This window comes from Propithecus coquereli, unplaced genomic scaffold (genome assembly GCF_000956105.1).
Source record: "Propithecus coquereli isolate 6110/MARCELLA unplaced genomic scaffold, Pcoq_1.0 Scaffold116, whole genome shotgun sequence".
Taxonomy (NCBI): domain Eukaryota; kingdom Metazoa; phylum Chordata; class Mammalia; order Primates; family Indriidae; genus Propithecus; species Propithecus coquereli.
In genome coordinates, this window is record NW_012135636.1 from 2,074,439 (window position 1) to 2,093,367 (window position 18,929).

Genomic DNA, 18,929 nt, shown 5'->3' on the forward strand with positions numbered 1-18,929 from the left:
AAAGATAACTTTAGTCTGGGCACAAGATTCTTCTGCATAAGATCTTTGGGACTAATTGCAACACATCCTTCAGTGTCCTCCTTAGCTCCTCATCATCATTTTTGGGCCACCGGAGACACGACGAAACCGTTCAGTAGCAGCGAAAAGCGGACATGCACCAGCGTTCCCTATGCATAAGGCAGCTATTGCAACCAACCCAGCCCAGGGCCTGGGTTTCCGTAAGAATATGGACATGCAGCATTCTGTAACAGTGCTCAAAATAGGATTGTTTGCTCTTAGTTTTAGGGCCTAGTTATATTAGTCACTATAAAAATGTGGGACCTTTTAAAGTTTGTCATGAATTCACAGGCAATGATGAATTTAATTTGTAATAAAGCACTTAGGTGGGAGCAAGTGGCATTTTAAAGCACACATTTATTCATTTAAAACCACATATTCACGGCAGCCCTACAATGTGCCAAGCAGGGCATAGCTAACTGGCACCTCTGTCCCTCCCAAATATATTACCCATCTTGTGCCCTGTTTTTGATTGATTATGTTAATAAATAAAATCTTTACTGATGACTGCATGGAAAAGAATGACCTAATCAATTCAGAGTTGCAGAGTGTCCACCACCCAGTACTTTCTTGCTTTGGCTCAGAAAGTACAAAAAGACATTCTAGTTAAATAATATAAATCCCAGAGAAACCCTACTATGATCACGCAACTTCAAAAGCAAAGTTGAAGTTACACTCACACTGTATTTGGGGCCGCAGTAACCATTTCAGACCATTATAGGTTGCCGTGGATTGATTTAGCTACATGACGAAGTCCCAATAAAAATATAGTTTATAAAAATGTGGTTCAACTTCTTGTTTGCTTTACTTCAGACACATTCTATCCATGGTTAGAAACAAGCCATGACAGTGGTCTAGCCCTGAATTTCTATCCATGGTGAGAAATCAGGCATAACCATGTTCTAACCCCGAATGTGATCTTAATGTTTTATACCACGGGCAAATCATTAACATATGGAAATAACACTCCCAGCTGCTCTGTTATTTTTTTAAAAAATCCTATAGGTTCTACTGCCTCTTCTCTACACCCCATCCTAATCTTGTCCCACTGTTCTCTCCCTATTTTAAAAGGATCTTTTTCTTTTCCTTTTTTTAAAAGTATCTACTGGGGAAAACATTCTTCGTTCCTTGTTTCCATCCCACTGCTTCATTGGCCCCAACAGCTGCTTGGCGTCCCCACTCCGACCTCTAAATTTAGCGTTCATTTTAAAGTTCACTGCTGTTCTCCCCTCCTGCCTGGTAAGTGGAGGCTGCAATGCCTCTCAGCCCCTGGCTTCTGTCTCTCTGCTGGGTTCCCCACAAAGCAGCTTCTCACCAGAGCACGTCCTCAGATTTCTCTTTTTAATAAAGTGTGTGGTGGGCTTTTGCCTCTAAATCATTTTTACCCATCAGAGCCATTTACCTTCCCTCGGTAACAAGCAATGCTCGCTCCTCTCCCATCTCCTGGCACTGACCTGTGTCCTGGTAACTCCATTCTGTAGGACAAGATGTGTTGTTTCTGGCTGCAGATAATATATCCCCATATCACTCTCACAAACCACAGAATGAGCTCTGCAAGGCAGCCTTTTTGCCCTTCCACTTACACTCTCTGCTAACAAAGCAGTTTATGTAAATGAAACAAATGAGAACCACAGGTTAATGACATGTTTAACGCTAAAAAAAACAAGGACTTCTTTCCATGACTTTTTGTGGAACTGCCTAGAGGGCATTCAGCAATGGTTCCCAAAGGTTGACCCTGGGATCTCTGCAAAAGAATCATCTGGGAGGTCGTTAAACATAAATATTGGTAGGCCCCACCCCGAGAGTTTCTGATTCAGTAGGTCTGGGGTTTGGGAGCCACCAACAAAGAGTGTAAATCAATCTCAACTACTTGAGTAAAAGCCCCATAAGCACATATATAACAACACGTGGCCGCCAAATTTTCAACCCAGGTGAGTCTTTAGAATTCACACAGTGATTAATATGTTTTGAGAGAAGTATGAGAAGACTTTTCAGTGCAAGTTAAGTCCTGATGGGAGGAGGGATGACAGCCAAGGTATGTATTGAACTGTCCACTCACCAACAGTCTTTAACTACGTATCTACAAGGAGATGTGAAAACATCTCTCCCTTGCTGGCCTTCCCCAGGACCCACCAGAAAACATGCCCTGCATTCTTTGACAGGAGGAACTTTTTAAAAGATCAGTCCTTCCAGCATTGGTAGTTCAGTGTGCACCAGATTTATACCCCATTTGAAAATGAAACAAAACAGAAATGATAAAAAATAGAACAAACACCTCAGTCATTCTCTCTTTCAGAAGCACAATGAGCCATTTCCCTCCCTGGGATTAAAAACATGAGAGGGAGGTAAACTACAATCCCCTGAGGCTATGACTTCCAAAACCTTGGGGCTCCTGAATGCCACTTTCTCCACACAGGTACAAACTTTGAAATGCATATGTAGTAAAATTCCCGCCACCTGAGGCCCTGCTTCTCTCAACCATCAACCCATTCCAAGCAAGAGTATTCTCCTTAGAAGGAACCACTGCACCACCTGTCCTTCCCCTTAAAGACCTTCCTTTCTAGGCCTGTGCTGTCTAATCCAGGAGCCGCTGGCCCCAGGTGGCTACTGAGTATTTGAAATGTGGGTGACTAGTCCATGTTGAGATGGACTCTAAGTGTAAGATAGGCACCAGATTTCAAAGACTTCGTATGAAAAAAAAAAATGGAAAATATCTCATTAAAAATTTTCATATTAACATGTTGCTATGACAATGTTTGGGATATACGAGGTTAAATAAGATATATTAAAATGAATTTTACCTGTTTATTTTCACTTCTTTAAATGTGACTCTTAGAAAACTTAAAAGTACATATGTGTACTGCATTTTATTACTATTTCTATCAGCCAGCACTGTTCTAGATGAAGCCCAGAGTCTTGCTTCCCACCTCAAAGCTTGTCCCACGGTTCCCTCACTCTCTGCACCCCTCTCTCCACTCAGTCCACGCACCTCCCAGCTCGCACACCTAATGGAAATCTTCTCAGTTCACTCCTCCCCAGCCCAGGCTCTGAAACTCCACCACAGGCCTGAAATGGTTTTGCCCACCATTCTGTCTAGTAATGTCTCCCTTTTTATTTCAACGGATTCTTTCTTTTTTATTATTTCAGGAAATTATGGGGGTACAAACATTTTGGTTACATGTTATGACTTTGCCACATCTCAACCATGATTTGAGACGTGCCCTTCCCTCCCTACAACGCTCACTGCGTCCATTAGTTGTGAATTTACCCACCCCCAAGCCCCCTACCCCCAAAGAATATTACTACTGTGTTCAATGGATTCTTAATTCCCACTTCTTTCATGAAATCTTCCATTTTTCAATGAAGACAACACACAGCTGCTTATTATTCACTTTCTAGATATTCCAGTTTGGCTATAGAACTAACAGGGTTATCATTTCAATTATTACCAAGTACTCATTTATTCAACAGCACTCACTGGGCACCTCCTGGAGTCCAGGCGCCGGGCTGGCCATAGTGGACACCCAATAATGTCAGCCCATAGCCTGAAAATGATGTGTGGGATGATGTCAACAGGAACACAAGCACTAAACCAATGCTCCCCTGCCCTCGGTCCCAGAAGGACGCTCTACTTGCAAACACCTTTCTGAGGAAGGATTTAAATGTAGTGCTCACATAACACAAGTCTCCCAGCTTAGAAACTTGAAACTGCTTGACTTCATATTAAACACTTCCCCTCTCTCACGCTTTGTATACACCCTCATGTTTCCCTGACTACCCCATAAACTCCATTTGTCTTTGTAGTCCCCTTTCCTTTGCTAACGCAGGATTAAGCACCATACTTTGGTGTATGTGTGTGTGTGCATGTGTTTTCATTCATTTCTCATAATAATGTGGATACCATTATTTTTCCCACTTAAAGATGAGGAAACAGAGGCAAAAGAAGTTTAGTTAACTTAATGAGGTCACACAGGTAATGAGTGAAGGACTCAGGATTTGAACCCAGGAAGCCTAACTCCAGATTCCAAGTTATTAACCACCACCCAAACAAACACCAAGGCCTGTGTAAGCTTGAAGCTGCCCCCAAATGGAGCCTATATAGGAAAATGAAAACTGAAAAAGGGGAGGGAGGGAGGGAGAGAGAGAGAATATGAGAGAAATATACTGATTATTTTATTTGAACTCCTGGAGAATATGAAGCCAGAAACTACCCTTTGGTCTTCCTAGTTATACAAATGAACATGGTCTTTTGTCATTTGTAGCGATGGGTTCTTAATGAGGGGTCCACTCACAATTGTACACACAGTTCTGTTTGTGTATAAACAGAACTATAAAACAGTGTATACACATGTCTCTGGGGAAATCTCAAAGGAGAACTTGATTCTACATAACTGCCACATGTACAGCTTTTCAGCCAAATACCCTCTGCTGAAATTAGGTGGGGATGCTTAGAACATGTCAGTGATCATGTGGCTAGCCTCTGCTCACATTAGTTCTATCTCTGGAGCTACATTTGCATGGAGCAGAATAAGCTGTTTTCTATATTAAGTCAAGTGCCACAATGCCTGAAATCTCTCCATAAAAGATTTGTCAATTATAATTTTAATCCTCTTTTAAAATACAAAGCAAGTTTCTATTCAGCATGCTAAATTGCAAATGCTTGCTTCTCTCAGCTCTTTTTCTAAACCAAACTAACATGACAGCATGTCGGTCCTGGTTCTGTTGGTCTTTCTCACTCTTCCCGTGGTCTGCTCTGCTCTGTAATGCTGAGGGACTGACAAGCTTCTGCAAGGCTGGGCTTCCCAGGCTTCCAGGGGTTCAGCAAATAGGAGCACTTGGGGTAGGAGTCTAAATGTTGGGATTAGCGAGAAATGGGAAGGAGGATTTCTCCCCATCCTTCTCTGCCTCAGGCAGAGAATCTGGCAGCAGCTGGGTCTCCTCTGAGGCTTCAGCTCCCACTAGACAGTCCTGCTTTAGTTCTAGCTTCCACCAGTGTTCCCAGGGCCCTGGGCTCAGGCAATACTACCTCTCGCCTGGGGTGGTGGTGCTATTGCTAATCTCTGGGTTTCCTCCCAGACCCCTGGTGGCTCCTTAGCAACTCTATCATCTGTATAAACAATTCCTTGCATTGAATTCCCATTTTTCAAATACTGAGAGTAGGTATAGTCTCCTGGTTGGGCCCTGATTAATACAGCTAGCAAAAGACTAATAATTATAGGTAAGCATAAACCCATATGGACAAAGAAGATGGTGCAGGAATAACAGTGAATGTGCACTGTCAACACATTTTTGGAAAATGAAAATGGACAGAGGAATGGTCACTGCCTTAGTAAACAAGGAGGCTGCACCCTAAGTACCTAAAGAGGGGAACCCCAGTAAAGACCTTGGGAAGCCTAAGGCCTTGGAGGCACCAGATACCTTGGAAGGTAGGAATATATGACTAAAAACAAGAGGATTGCTTGAAAGTCAATATATGTTCTCCTCTCCCACCTTCCTACTGAAGACCTGAGCCTTATTCTCTGGAAATTGAACCAGAGCAGCTCCAGACTGGGTGCCACTAGGTGCAGTGGAGTACAGGAGAGTGGCCCATGCTAGAAACATGATGATGACGTGAATGTCTTCATTCTTAATAGCGGGACCCTCCACCACCCACAACCGTGGTTGAAAGAGTCTTCACTGGAGAAACAGTATTCCTAGAAAAGACCTCTACATATTGACACTGGGAGAGGGAGGAGGGAGTGCCTTATAAAAAAGCCAAATCATTGCCAAAAAGCCCATCTTTAACAAGCCCCACCACATTATTTCCTAAGGCTTTGAGAGTGTGGAACATAGTCATGAAAAGGAACCTGCAGAAACATTTGGGAAAAATCGTAATTAACCATAGCCTAATAGAGAACGAAAGAATTAAAATATGAGGCCATAATTAACTCCAGGAAAATAAATCATTGGACACCACTTTAGCAGTAAACAATACTGGTATAGTCAAAATAATGTAAACAATTAATTATTGATCAATAATGGGACAGACATAGGGAGAAGAACTGGGGTTAGGGTGTAATTCTATTAATAGATGTCATAAATAACATTTAAAATTGACAAATTAAGAGAGAGTACCGTATTTGTTTCCTAGAGCTGCTGTAACAAATTACCACAAACTGCATGACTTAAAACAACAGAAATTTATTCTTTCATGGTTCAGAAGGCCAGAAGTCCAAAGTCAAGGTGTCAGCATCTGTTCCCTACCTCTCTCCAAGCTTCTGGTGGTTGCCAGCAATCCTTGGTATTCATTGGCTTGCAGCTGTGTAATTCCAATCTCTGCCTTCAACATCACATGGCTGTCTTCCCTCTGTATCTGTCTTTCTCCGAGTCTCTTCTCTTCTTCTTATAAGGATAAGTCATATCAGACTTAGGGCCCATCCTATTCCAGTAAGACTATATCTCAACTAATTATATCTGCAGAGACCCTATTTCCAAATAAGTTCATCTTCTGAGGTTCCAGGAAGGACATGAATCGGGGCAGAAGAGACTATTCAACCCAATCAACCAGAATAAGCATAACGTTTGAAATATGTAAGTGAATTCTAGAAGAAACAGCTCAAAATCAAAGGTCCTTAACTCTGGAATGGGGACAGGTGAGTGGAGAGGACTGGGTAGGGGGATGACGAGCTTGGAACAGATGGGCTTATGGCATACTGACACCGAGGTCCCTTCCTTCGGGCCAGCAAGAGTGTCATGTTTCTCCTCCTTATGGTTGTCCAGGTGTGATGAGGTCATGAGTATGGAGCCTCCATAATGGGATCCATGGCATTATAAGAAGAGGAAGAGACAACAGAGCTTCCTCTCTGCCATGTGAGGATACCGCAAGAACAAGGTTGTCTGCAAGCCAGGAAGAGGACCCTCACCAAGAATTGAATTGGCCAGGACCTTGGATTTCCAAGCCCCCCAAATTGTGAAAAGTAAATGTCAGTTGTTTAAGCCATCCAGTCCATGGAATTTTGTTACAGCAGCTCGAGCTAAGACAGAGGCCAAATCCCCATCTTCTCCACCTCTATTAGAAATGTTATATTATCTTCATGTCACAATCACCTTGTCTTGATTTCAGCAACCAGCTTAAGAATCTGCTGCTTCTTTAGGTAGATTAAGTAACATGCCCATCCAAGGACCAGCCTGAATTTTTAGGCATTGACTAATTGAGGCGGTAATGATTTGTTTAACCACCATTGTTGCCTCGTACTGTTTGCTATTAGGCTCCAACCTAGGCATGGTGTTCTTGGGTTTTATATAATGCAAATAAAGGGAAACCTTCACTACAACCCCAAGAGCTTTCAACTTAAAAAAAATAGGGAGTTAAGTAATTCAGCCATACATTTAACTTTTTAAAAATGCTCTAGATCATATTAAACCCCACAAGATTTTGTTATTTTTATTTTTCTTTCTTGTTTTTGTTTTTGCTCTTGGTAAATAGATTTAATACATTGCTCTGACTCGTTTCTCCCCTTAAAAGGAAATGCATTTTCCTGAAAATCTGGCATTTTTCAATTGGCAAACAGTTATAGGAATAAATTCTTTAAGCACCATTTAAGAAGCTTACTTGAAATTTGGGAGTCTCACACCAAAATACTGACTATTAAGTAGCAATTTGTTATGCAATGCCAAGTGAAAATGTGCTGTCATAATTCACTGGATAATGTTTAGTTTTTACATCATTTTGATAAATGTACCTCTTTTACCAAGATAGCCACAAATCATACCTTATGGCTGTCATGTGAAGGCAGTAAAATATTACATACCTGCAGATGACCTCTATCCAGAAATACTTTTCACTGTTCACATTTTATCTGTCAAGTAGTACTTTCTTTAAGAAACAAATACAAATGCCATTATAGAGAGAAGCTACCGGCCTAGGACAAGTTCCAGCATTTAGTGTTCTGACAGATCTTAATTTGGATATCAGCCAAAGTCAATAAAACTTGTTCATGCAGAACCTTACCTGGTTTTCACCACATCCAGGGGGTGCATCAGGCAAATTTCTACAAGACCTGAAAGATGATAAAGAGAAGTCCAATAAACACTTATGTAAACACTGGTTCTTATTTCCTTGACCCTATTGATTTCTCAAGGATGAAGACTCAAATAAAGAACTTGGGGCTTTAGACATGACACCTGATAGTAGTAGGCTAGTGGTAAAAGACAAATGCATAATATGATTTTATTTCAATGGGAACAAGATATGTGAGCGAGTACTTTCTTATAAGTGCTCTGGTAGGGAGGCAGGGCTGCAGGGGAAAGAAAATAAAAAAGGAGTTACATGTCCTAATCCCAACCAACTAGGCAGGAATTATTGTAACCCAATTCAGCCTGATAGATAAGTATATGTGGAAGGAAGAGAGGAAAGAAAAGAAGGAAAGATAGAAGGGAGGGAGGGTTTTTGAGTCCTCCCCACCCTGCACCACCTAACACAGCAAATCATAAGCCTCAGTTTCACTATCCATGAAATAAAGATAATGGTGCCTCTCACCTCCCAAGGTACTTATGAGAATTGATACACATCAATACATTCATTGCCTAACAGTGAATATTTGTTGAATGCTCACTGTGTGCTAAGCACTGTTCTAAACAGCACTTAGATTATGTCATTTAATCTTCACGAGAATTTTATGTGATAGGATGTATTATTCCCAGTTTATGGATGAGATAATTGAGGCACACAGGTTAAAAAACTTTTCTAAAATGTCACATTGGGGAATAGTCTTAATTTCCACAAAGCCTATGACATTAACCATTGCACAATGTGAAAAAACTTCTACGGCTTCTTGCAAATCAATTGTAAAGCCCTCCCTCCTGTTGTCTAACTGAGCAGAGAAGATTACTCAGTTATAAACCACTGGCATGTAACAATAGTAGTAGTACAAGTAGTTTTAGGTACTAGTAGTTATAAAAATAATTACAGTAGTAGTTATTATAGTATCATAGTAGTAATAATCATGACAGGCACCTTACCCGGAGCCCCTACATAGTTGTGGTCATTTAACATGCATTGTCTCTAATATGCACAACTCCAGGACAAGGTAAATATCATTATCACCTTTACTTTAAGATAAGCAAACTGAGGTTGATAATCTTCAACTAATTTGTCCAAAGGCCACACAACTGTATTTGTGGGTAATTTCTTATAGGCAGAGCATTTATCTCCATTTGTAAACTAATTCAATTTGAATTTAGCTGTGATTTAGTTCATCTTCTCCATCACATATTTATATACACAAAGGTCTTTTCCTCCCCACACTGGCCAGGTCCAGAAAGCTCAAAGGGCCTGTACCTTCCCAAAGGCCTATTTGCTTCTGCAGAAGCTTTAGGAAGTTCTTTCCACACACAACTGCTATATGTCGCAAAGTCAAATGTGTCAATCAAAAACATCTATCCTAATTTGCCTACAATTAATAGGATCCAATATGGATGTCTGTCCTAAAGGCTCTCCAAGTCACTGACCCAATAACAATTTCATTGTCTAGAGATGGCAGGAGACAGGCACAAGGGAGCAGAGGCAACAGGATTGCTAGACACAATGGCAAAGCCTCTAGGCACCATTTTAGCTTTATTAATAAGCCCTGTTACTCAAGATAGCATGGGTAGGACTCTTCCTTGCAATCTGTAAGGTCTCCATATACTTCTTCTTGCTTGAAAATTCACATTCACCTGGTAAGAATCAAGTAACCAGAGTTCTTATCCTGGTGCCTTCAGGGAATGTTCATTTACCCACAGGGACACGAGTTCCTTATCTGTAAAGGGAAGGATTAAATGGTTTAGAATAATTTTGAGACCTAATGTTCTATGCTTTTGTTGTTGTTTTTGAATTTGATTCTTATTTATGTATTTTTTCCTTATAATTCTGATTTAAGCTTTACTATATTAACTAGAAAAGGATAAAGCCCTAATCCTCTAAGCAAAATTTACCTTGGAAATTCAGATTTTAAAAGTAGCATTCTTACCAACACCGAAGCAGACATGCATTAAGTGCACTTCTGTGCACCTGATGTCCAGAATGGAATAAGACGCTTAGAATCAGTTTACCAAAGCAAGTACACAAAGCTTCTCCCACTGACTTGCCATTAGAGGAGAAGCAAAATACTACATATTAAATAGCAGTAGTTAGTATACCTCTCAAAAAGTTTACCAGAAGAACCAAGAATACCAACAGCTTATTAAAACTGATAGCAGAACTTGGAGAATCATTTCATATTTATATAAACCTATTTGCCAAATGGTTTCAGTTTCCTATGTTCTAATGAACATTTCTGTTAGTAAACAGATAATAGATCAGATCATTATAGCTTTGTGCTTACTTAAAATTATTTTTTAACCTCTAGTACGTATTGAAACATTCATTTATTCATTCAACAAACTTGCATTGGCTGCCTTCTACGGGTCTGGCCTTGAGGACAGAGTCTAGTGAGGGAAACAGACACATATGAACAAATAATAATGTATGGGAGGAGATGCAATGCTCAGAGTTTGTGGGAGCACATCAGAGAGAGGCCCCTGACTAGCCTGGGATTAGGTGAGGCGTGGGAAAGGGATTTGAGGCAGAGAGAGGACAGCATGAGCATGAGGCATGGAGGAAGACACAGAAAAAACAATGAAAGAAGTACTTGAGCATTATGGCAGCCTAGGGTTGAAGGCAGGGCAGGGCAAGAGAGGAAGCTGGAAGTGTGTAGGTCAGAGTCAAGTTCATGTTCAGGCACTTGCACTTTATCCCATAGCCACGAGGAGCCAGTGAAGAATTTAAAAAAAAAAATAGCTCATTGGTTGTTTTTGCTTATTACTAGTGTACTCCGTGTTCCTTGAAGACATTTTGAGGGGTTGTAAGCAGAGGAGTGATTATAACCTCTGCTAATATGTTCTCCCAATGATCTAATTATCTGCCCTTTCAATCCCACACTGCTCGCAATCACATTTAAGCACAAAAGCACTGATGCTCCATCTCTCTCCCCTTTGGTTACCAGTTTACCAGTAAAAGCACCATCTCTCATCACAGCTTAGATGTCTTGGTGTCTCCTGCACCTCTAAATCTGAAAAAGTCAATGCCCGTCTACAAAACCACCTGCTAAATTTTGACTTAGCCAACAGAAAAAGGTGACTTAAGTTGTCAAATGTAACATGTTTGGTCCAGAATCTCTGTGTGTGATTATTTATTCACTGTGGTTTTTCAATCAAAACAAGCAATTTATAGAATTTAAGTTAGCAAAAAAATACATCATAAGCAGAAAGAATAGATATGTTGGAAATGATATGGAGGTTTTGACTTTGATCAGAGTTTTAAATCTCGATTCACTCAGTGGGGGAATGGATGCTTGTTGTCCTCCACTGGACAGCTAAGGACTGTGAGACTCTCAATATTATTTATGGAGATAACCATAAAAGTAGAATCAGATGAATCTTCACCATAGGCTTAGAAGTGATCTCAAGAAACTGAATTGTACCATGTACTTTTTGGCAATTCTATTACCTAGTATGAAGTCACAAACTAAATAATGGGTTAGTGAACACAGATTTTAATAATTTCTTTTTTCTCATAAAATTAAAAGTCCAACATAGGAAAGAAGATGACTCTGAAATATCAGGTTTCATTTACTAATCCATCCTAATTGCCAATTTAAGATACACTGATCTCAAGACAAATAAAACCTACAAGTTTTGCCTTCACCGATCTGGCATTTATTAAACTTACCAGCCATAGATGAATAGAATGGTTCAATCTTCCCTACTCATATATAAGATAAAAATTGTATTGCCAACATCAACCATAGAACCACTTTCCTTGGGAAAAAATTTATAACTTCATGGTATTTAAGAGGGAATATGGAAAAAAAATGCATAAGAACCTAAATAATTATAGATTTAGACCCGTGCTTTTCTTACAGACTCTCTTTCTGGCTGGTTTTAAATTTAAATTTGGTGTTTAAATTAAAACCAGAACAATAGTCACTCTAGCGATAAAATGTCTCTAAGGTATGCTTATTTGTAAATGAGCTGGACTATTTGTATCTTCCATTCACTTTGTGGATAAAAAGCAGAGTCAAACTTAACCAAACTACAGAATAAAAGTAATTAGAAAAACATAAAAGCATACATTTTCTCAAATAACATACTATATATCAGGAAGTTTAAAATATTCCATTTGTTATTTTCTTTCCTTTTTTTTTTTTTAACAGACAGGGTCTCTCTCTGTCACCCAGGCTGGAATGCAGTGGAGTGATCATAACTCACTGCAGCTTCAAATTGCTGGGCTCAAGTGATCCTCCTGCCCCAGCCTCCTGAGTAGCTGGGACTAGAGGTGCAAATCACCAGGCTTAGCAAATTTTTCTTTTGCTGTTTGTTTTTGTAGAGATGGGGGTCTCACTATGTTTCCCACATTAGTCTCAAACTCCTGGCCTTAAGTGATCCTCCTGCCTCGGCCTCCCAAAGTGCTGGTACTAGAGGCATGAGCCACCACACCCAGCCCATTTGTTATTTTCATCTGCGGCAACTGCTGATTTATCACAATAATAAGCAAAAAAGAATTGCTATTAGATATGTTTAAACTAGACAAAAGACTAATTTAATAAGGCTAGATATTATAAAATCAAGGAAGCCCCAAAGCAGATTGATATTGTGATTTTAACATATCGTAAATGTTTTCATAGTTCCTACAGATTCATGCCACTTTTGTAAGCATGACTATTTCTCTGATTCAAATTAAACCAGTAATGTGACTGTACCATGGGCACAGAAAAGAATGGGCTAGCCCCTGAACCTGTACCTTGAGATATCCCCTGAATGCTTCCTTCTTTGAACTGGCTCAAGTACGTGCCTTCACCTAAGCCATTATTGCTGTGTCAGGATTAACACTACCTTGTCATAAACCATTTTTCCAGCCTTCATCTTTTCTGAGAAGGTGTCCTGGCTGGCCTCTTCAACCACAAAACTGAAATTAACATTAACCCTACCCCTCCTTCCTCTGATGTAACTTGAGCCATACCTCTTTTCCTAAGAAAGTACAAATACCATCATGCGGTGATTAATCATGGTTGGTAAAACAACAGTTTCTTCTCAGTGTTTAATTCCTGGGGCTTTTCTTTTCCTCTGGAATTTTTCTCTCCGGTAAGGGCACATGCACATACACTTCTTCTGAGAATCCTACTAACCTTCAGATATCAATTTAGGTAACCATTTTCCCAGCAATCCTGAGGCAGAGACTGTTAGTTGTCCCCTAGTATCGATACCCTCTTCTTCCTGGTCACCCAGAATAAACATCACATTTCCCAGCTTTCCTTGCTGCCAGGCATTGCCACGTGACCAAGCTCCAGTCAAGGATATGCAAGTGAGAGTGGTTTGAGCAACATCTGAGAAGTCTTTCAAAAGTAGGGAGCCTGCTCTGGAATGTGGACATAGGAGTGGAGCTGCCATCTTGGACAAGGTGACTTTGGGCAGAGAGGCCACACACAGAACAGCAACAAGATGGATGTAGTGCAGTTCTGGTCTGTCTACCTCCAGGCATTCATGGTGCAGAAAATTCTATTTTCTTTAAACTGCTACTATTTGGGTTTTCTGCCACATATAGCTGACCAAATTCTAACTGATAGAGGAGCTCCCACGGTACCCTAAACTTGTATTATTACACAACTCTGCAACTGTTTTCTTGTCTGAACACTCTGAAGGCATGTGCATCCCCATCGCTGCACACAATGGCTGGCACTCAGTAAGCTCAATAAATATTTGTTGAATAAATAAATTAATGCTGATTAGGGTTTCTGCACCTGCCATTATGTCTGTTAATTCCTAAGATAAACTAAACTGGCTGCTATGTGTTCTGCATTTAATTAGTTTGAGCATTATATAAAGAAGCAAACAAGGACAGAGAAATAGTCATAAAAATGATAATAAATAAAGAACAGGGAGTATTTGAATACAGAATTGCAATACTGTTGATCACATATCCAGATGTTCAGCTGCCAGGAGGAGGCAACTCATCAATCAGCACCTAATAGATTAACAAATGATTGTTGAGAGCTGTGTGCGGGCAGGATATTGTGCTAGGTGCTGAGGAACACAGCCCGATGCAGCATCAAGGGGGCCTGAAAGGCTGAAGGATTTCAAAGGTCAGCATAGAAGGGACACATTGGGAAAGGTCTTACATGTAAAGGGAAGACATTAAGCAGACAACAGCAACATGCATAAAACTATGTTTCGGGCCCAGTGATATAGTGTTGCATTTTATAGTGTGAAATATTATTTATGTGCTGCATCAATTCTAGTCTTACAAAACTATTTACTTTTATCTCAAATTGTCAACCTTCTTCATGGAACTATGTTAAAGTTCTCATAAAACTAATGACAGAAAATAATTTAATTCACCTATGGCCTGGGTATTCTTTAAATTTGGAATTACTTGTCCTAAGTCACAAGGTTGATTTCTGTGAGGTAAAGACCATTTTTTAAAAATTATATATATATATATAATTTTTATATATGTGTGTGTGTACACACACACTCACTCACACACACACACACACACACACACACACACACAATCTCACCAGGAAGCAGTTCTTAAAATTTGCACCAACTTAGCCAACCACCACTGGTAGATATAACTCAAAGCTATCCTTTTTCCTAGGTCTAGGAATAGAAAACCACATCAAAGGCATCATTCCCCAGAAAAGATGGAGTTGTTCTTTTTCATTCTGGAGGTTTAAAATGCTTACAACATAAAGCAAAAGATCCATGTTTTTTACCCATCCCTTTACAACCAGGTCTACAGAAAAGAGACCATGGCAGGTACATAACTATGTTAAAGGACTGATTGACTATAGAACATACTCAACCCCTGCTAACTCCTAAGGAAATGCTAAAATATAGAGACGGAGAATGCTGATGTCATCCCTCTACCTTCCTTCCCACTCCACCTCTGCCTTCACTCAGAACAGTGTTGCAATGAGCTTTAGTAACCTTTGTAGCAATAGGACGAAGGGATGTAGAAGCCAACCTGGGTGTCCCCAAAAAGCCTTGAACATAGCTTATTAAAGGACAATGGTGAGTGATCCTTCAGTTAACGTCTTAATTTTTATTTTAACAATACATAATGTTATTATATATTGATCTGTTCTAAGATACATTATTTGAGTACAAAGTATTCTAAATTTACTCTGCCTTATTACCACTAAGTCAATTCACTGCTCCTTTCCCTACAATTCCATTACATGCACCAATTATATTATATTATATTATAATACAATTTCATTATAATTGCATCACATATAGCAAGAATAGCATTTATCATACTATGGCTGGTAATATATAGAAATATGTAAATGTTTGTCTCTCCACATGGCTCCGGCAACCCTGGCCAGCCATTGTAGTATTCATCTCCAGGCATCGTTAAGTGATACTATGTGAATGGTATCTCCAGGTTGTGAATAAGTTGTTTAGCCAAATATAAACCATGAGCTCTTTGAGAAGAGGGAGTATTTACCTTTACATACCCACTGAGTAAATAACGCCAAATACATGAATTTCACTGAAGAAGTTCTCTACCTACACTCACTCCCTTGGTGATCCCATCCCAACCCATGGTTTTAACTGTGCTAACCAACAATTCACCAATCCTGACTTCTCTTCCAAGAAGAGAAGACTTAAATATCCGATTGCCTATTTGACATCTCTGCTTGGATATCTAATAGCCATCTCAAATTTCACATGTCTAAATCCAAGTTCCCCACCCCAACTCTTCAACATACTTATTTCATTCCCTTTGGATATATACCAAGAAGTGGGATTGCTGGATCATACAGTAATTCTATTTTTAGTTTTTTGAGGAACCTCAATAATGTTTTCCATAATAGCTGCATTAATTTACATTCCCACTAAGAATGTACAAAGGTTCCCTCTTCTCCACATCCTTGCCCACACTTATTATCTTTCATCTTTTTGATAACAGACATTCTCATAGGTATGAGGTAATATCTCATTGTGGATTTAATTTGCATTTCCCTGGTGATTAGTGACGATGAGCATTTTTTAGATGTCTGTTGGCCATTTGTATTAATGTCTTTTTTTTTCAAAGTGTCACAAATTAATATTCAGTTATCCAATTAAAATTTTAATTAAAGTTCACAAATATATAATCAAATATGTAAGTGTGCAAAAGGGGACATATTAGTAAAACTTGCAGTTTACTCAGGAATTATTTAAGTCAATCAACACTTTTTATTTTCTTTTTTTTTATATTTTAGCACATTACGGGGGTAAAAATGTTTAGGTTATGTATATTGCCCTTGCCCAGCTCCCCCGAGTCAGAGCTTCAAGCGTGTGCATCCCCCAGGCAGTGCGCATCGCACTCTTTATGTGTGTATATACCCATCCCCTCCTCCCCCCTCCCATCTGCCCGACACCCGATGAATGTTATTCCTGTATGTGCACTTAGGTGTTGATTGGTTAAAACCAATTTGATGTTGATACACGTGGTGTTTATTTTTCCATTCTTGGGATACTTCACTGAGTAGAATGGGTTCCAGCTCTATCCAGGATAATAAAAGAGGTGCTAGTTCACCATTGCTTTTTGTGGCTGAGTAGAACTCCATGGTATACTTATACCACATTTTATTAATCCACTCATGTATTGAGGGGCACTTGGGTTGTTTCCACATCTTTGCAATTGTGAATTGTGCTGCTATAAACATTCGAGTGCAGATGTCTTTTTTATAGAACGTCTTTTGTTCTTTTGGGTAGCTGCCCAGTCTTTTTTTGAGAAATATCTCTTCAGGTCTTCTGCTCATTTTTTTAATGAGGTATTTGTTTCCTTGCTATTAAGTCGCTTGAGTTCCTTATATATTTTAGATATTAGCTCCTTATTAGATGTATGGCTTGCAAATATTTTCTCCCAATCCATGGGTTCTCTTCACTCTATTAATAGTTTCCTTTGCTGTGCAGAGCTTTTTAGTTTGATATAATTTGTTTTGTTTTGCTTTTGTTGTCTGTGCTTTTTGGGTCATATCTGAGAAATCTTTGCTGACACCAATGTTGTGGAGCTTTTCCCGCAAGTTTTCTTCTAGTAATTTCATAGTTTCTTGTCTTATATTTAAGTCTTTAATCCATTTGGAGTTAATTTTTGTATATGGTATGAGATAGGCATCCAATTTCATTTTTTCTGTATGTGGATATCCAGTTTTCCCAGCACCATTTATTAAAGAGACTGTGCTTTCTCCAGTGTATGCTCTCGGCATCTTTGTTGAAAATTAATTGATCATAAACCTGTGGGTTTATTTCTGGGATCTCCATTCTGTTTCATTGACCAATATGTCTTTTTTTATGCCAGTACCATGCTGTTTTGGTTACTATAGTTTTGTAATAGATTTTGAAGTCATGTTTTACTGCCTCCAGCTTTGTTTTTGCCTCAAGATTACTTTGGTAATTCAGGGTCTTTGGTGGTTCCATAAGAATTTTAGGATTATTTTTTCTATTTCTGTGAAAAATGACATTGGAATGTTGATAGGGATTGCATTCAATCTGTAGATTCCTTTCGGTAGTGTGAACATTTTAACAATATTAAGGTATCTTTCCATTTGTGTTGTCTTTATGATAATGCTTAAAAGAGGACGTAAATCTATTGATAGGTTCTGATCTGTATCAATCCTCTAAGTTGAATAGATTATTTCAAAGATAATTTTGGTAAGTAACATTTTATGAGGCAGAAAACATCTCAACATCTCTGTGAACTACAAAGCAGTGTAGACAGAAAATTGAGACATTCAAGTATTCTGAAGGTATCAGTTATAATTAAAACCTATGTTTTCATCAGACCAAAAATCTTTGCATTGTACACAGCCCCTTCCTTGGCATCTTCAAATTAAGCTAAGACCTCTCTTTTGTTCTCTGAAGTTTATACTGTTTTAACCATTTACTTAACTGATTTTGTATAGTATGTTTAAGTCTTTAAAATACAAAAGAATATTTTTATGTTTTGAAGAGAACCACAGAGGAATAAATAGTTTCGAACTGCACAAATTTCAAATTAAAAAATAGAAGAGCTACATATAGAACTGATATTTTTTCATCTACTCTACTAGTCAAGCAAATCATTACGACATCCTATTTGATAGCCTGCCCAGAAAATGTGGTAGCCCTACTGAAGTATAAGCAATGTGAGACTCATAAAGGGAAATCAAATATATTATACTTTCCCCTAATAACATTTAAGGTGTATTGCCTTTGTGGCACAGTAAATTAATATTATGCACACTGACTTAGCCAAATAGGCAATGTGATTTGGCAGGTTTGAAAGATGTTGTTAAAATTTATGTGTTTGGGCAAACCACAGTCTCCCTTGAAAAATTTGAAGCAAATACTTTCATGCAACTTTACTGTTAGCATATATTTTTAAAAATAAAGTAACCCTGAGCAATGGCTGTTAGCATGTTTCTGTAGGGAATGTAGTAGTTTCCTTGTTGAATATTCCCAACTCTCATAGAGTTTACCATCTAACTGACTTAAGAATTTAGGAAATGTATTTTGGAAGAATAAGCATATGCATACATTATGATCCAGAAATCATGGCAAATGGAGCACATCCAAGGAAGGAAGAAAAGTTGAGGCAGAGTTTAAAACTAAGTGAGCTTTTTTTTTTTAAATAACACTTTGAATGCAAAGACAGACTGAAAATTATTAAACTAATGAAAATCTCACTTGTAAACAAAGTTTTATATTAGTTAATTTTCACTCACTTTCAGCTCAATGTAATGTCTTTAAAAATTATTGTTTGGTATGTTAACTCAAGATAAGTTATTCTTTTCTTTTTCTTTTTTGGTATTTAACTCCATTTTAGACCCCAAGCAAGC

The 18,929-nt window shown here is 38.8% G+C and overlaps 1 protein-coding gene across 1 annotated transcript in view; it reads right to left on the bottom strand.

The window, feature by feature from the left end:
* Positions 1 to 18,929, bottom strand: part of SLC25A21 (solute carrier family 25 (mitochondrial oxoadipate carrier), member 21) — a 481,755-nt gene that overhangs the window by 175,352 nt on the left and 287,474 nt on the right. The window contains exon 2 of the mRNA XM_012658106.1: positions 8,048 to 8,096. Coding sequence (XP_012513560.1) covers positions 8,048 to 8,096 — 49 coding nt within the window. The remainder of the gene's footprint in view (positions 1 to 8,047; positions 8,097 to 18,929) is intronic.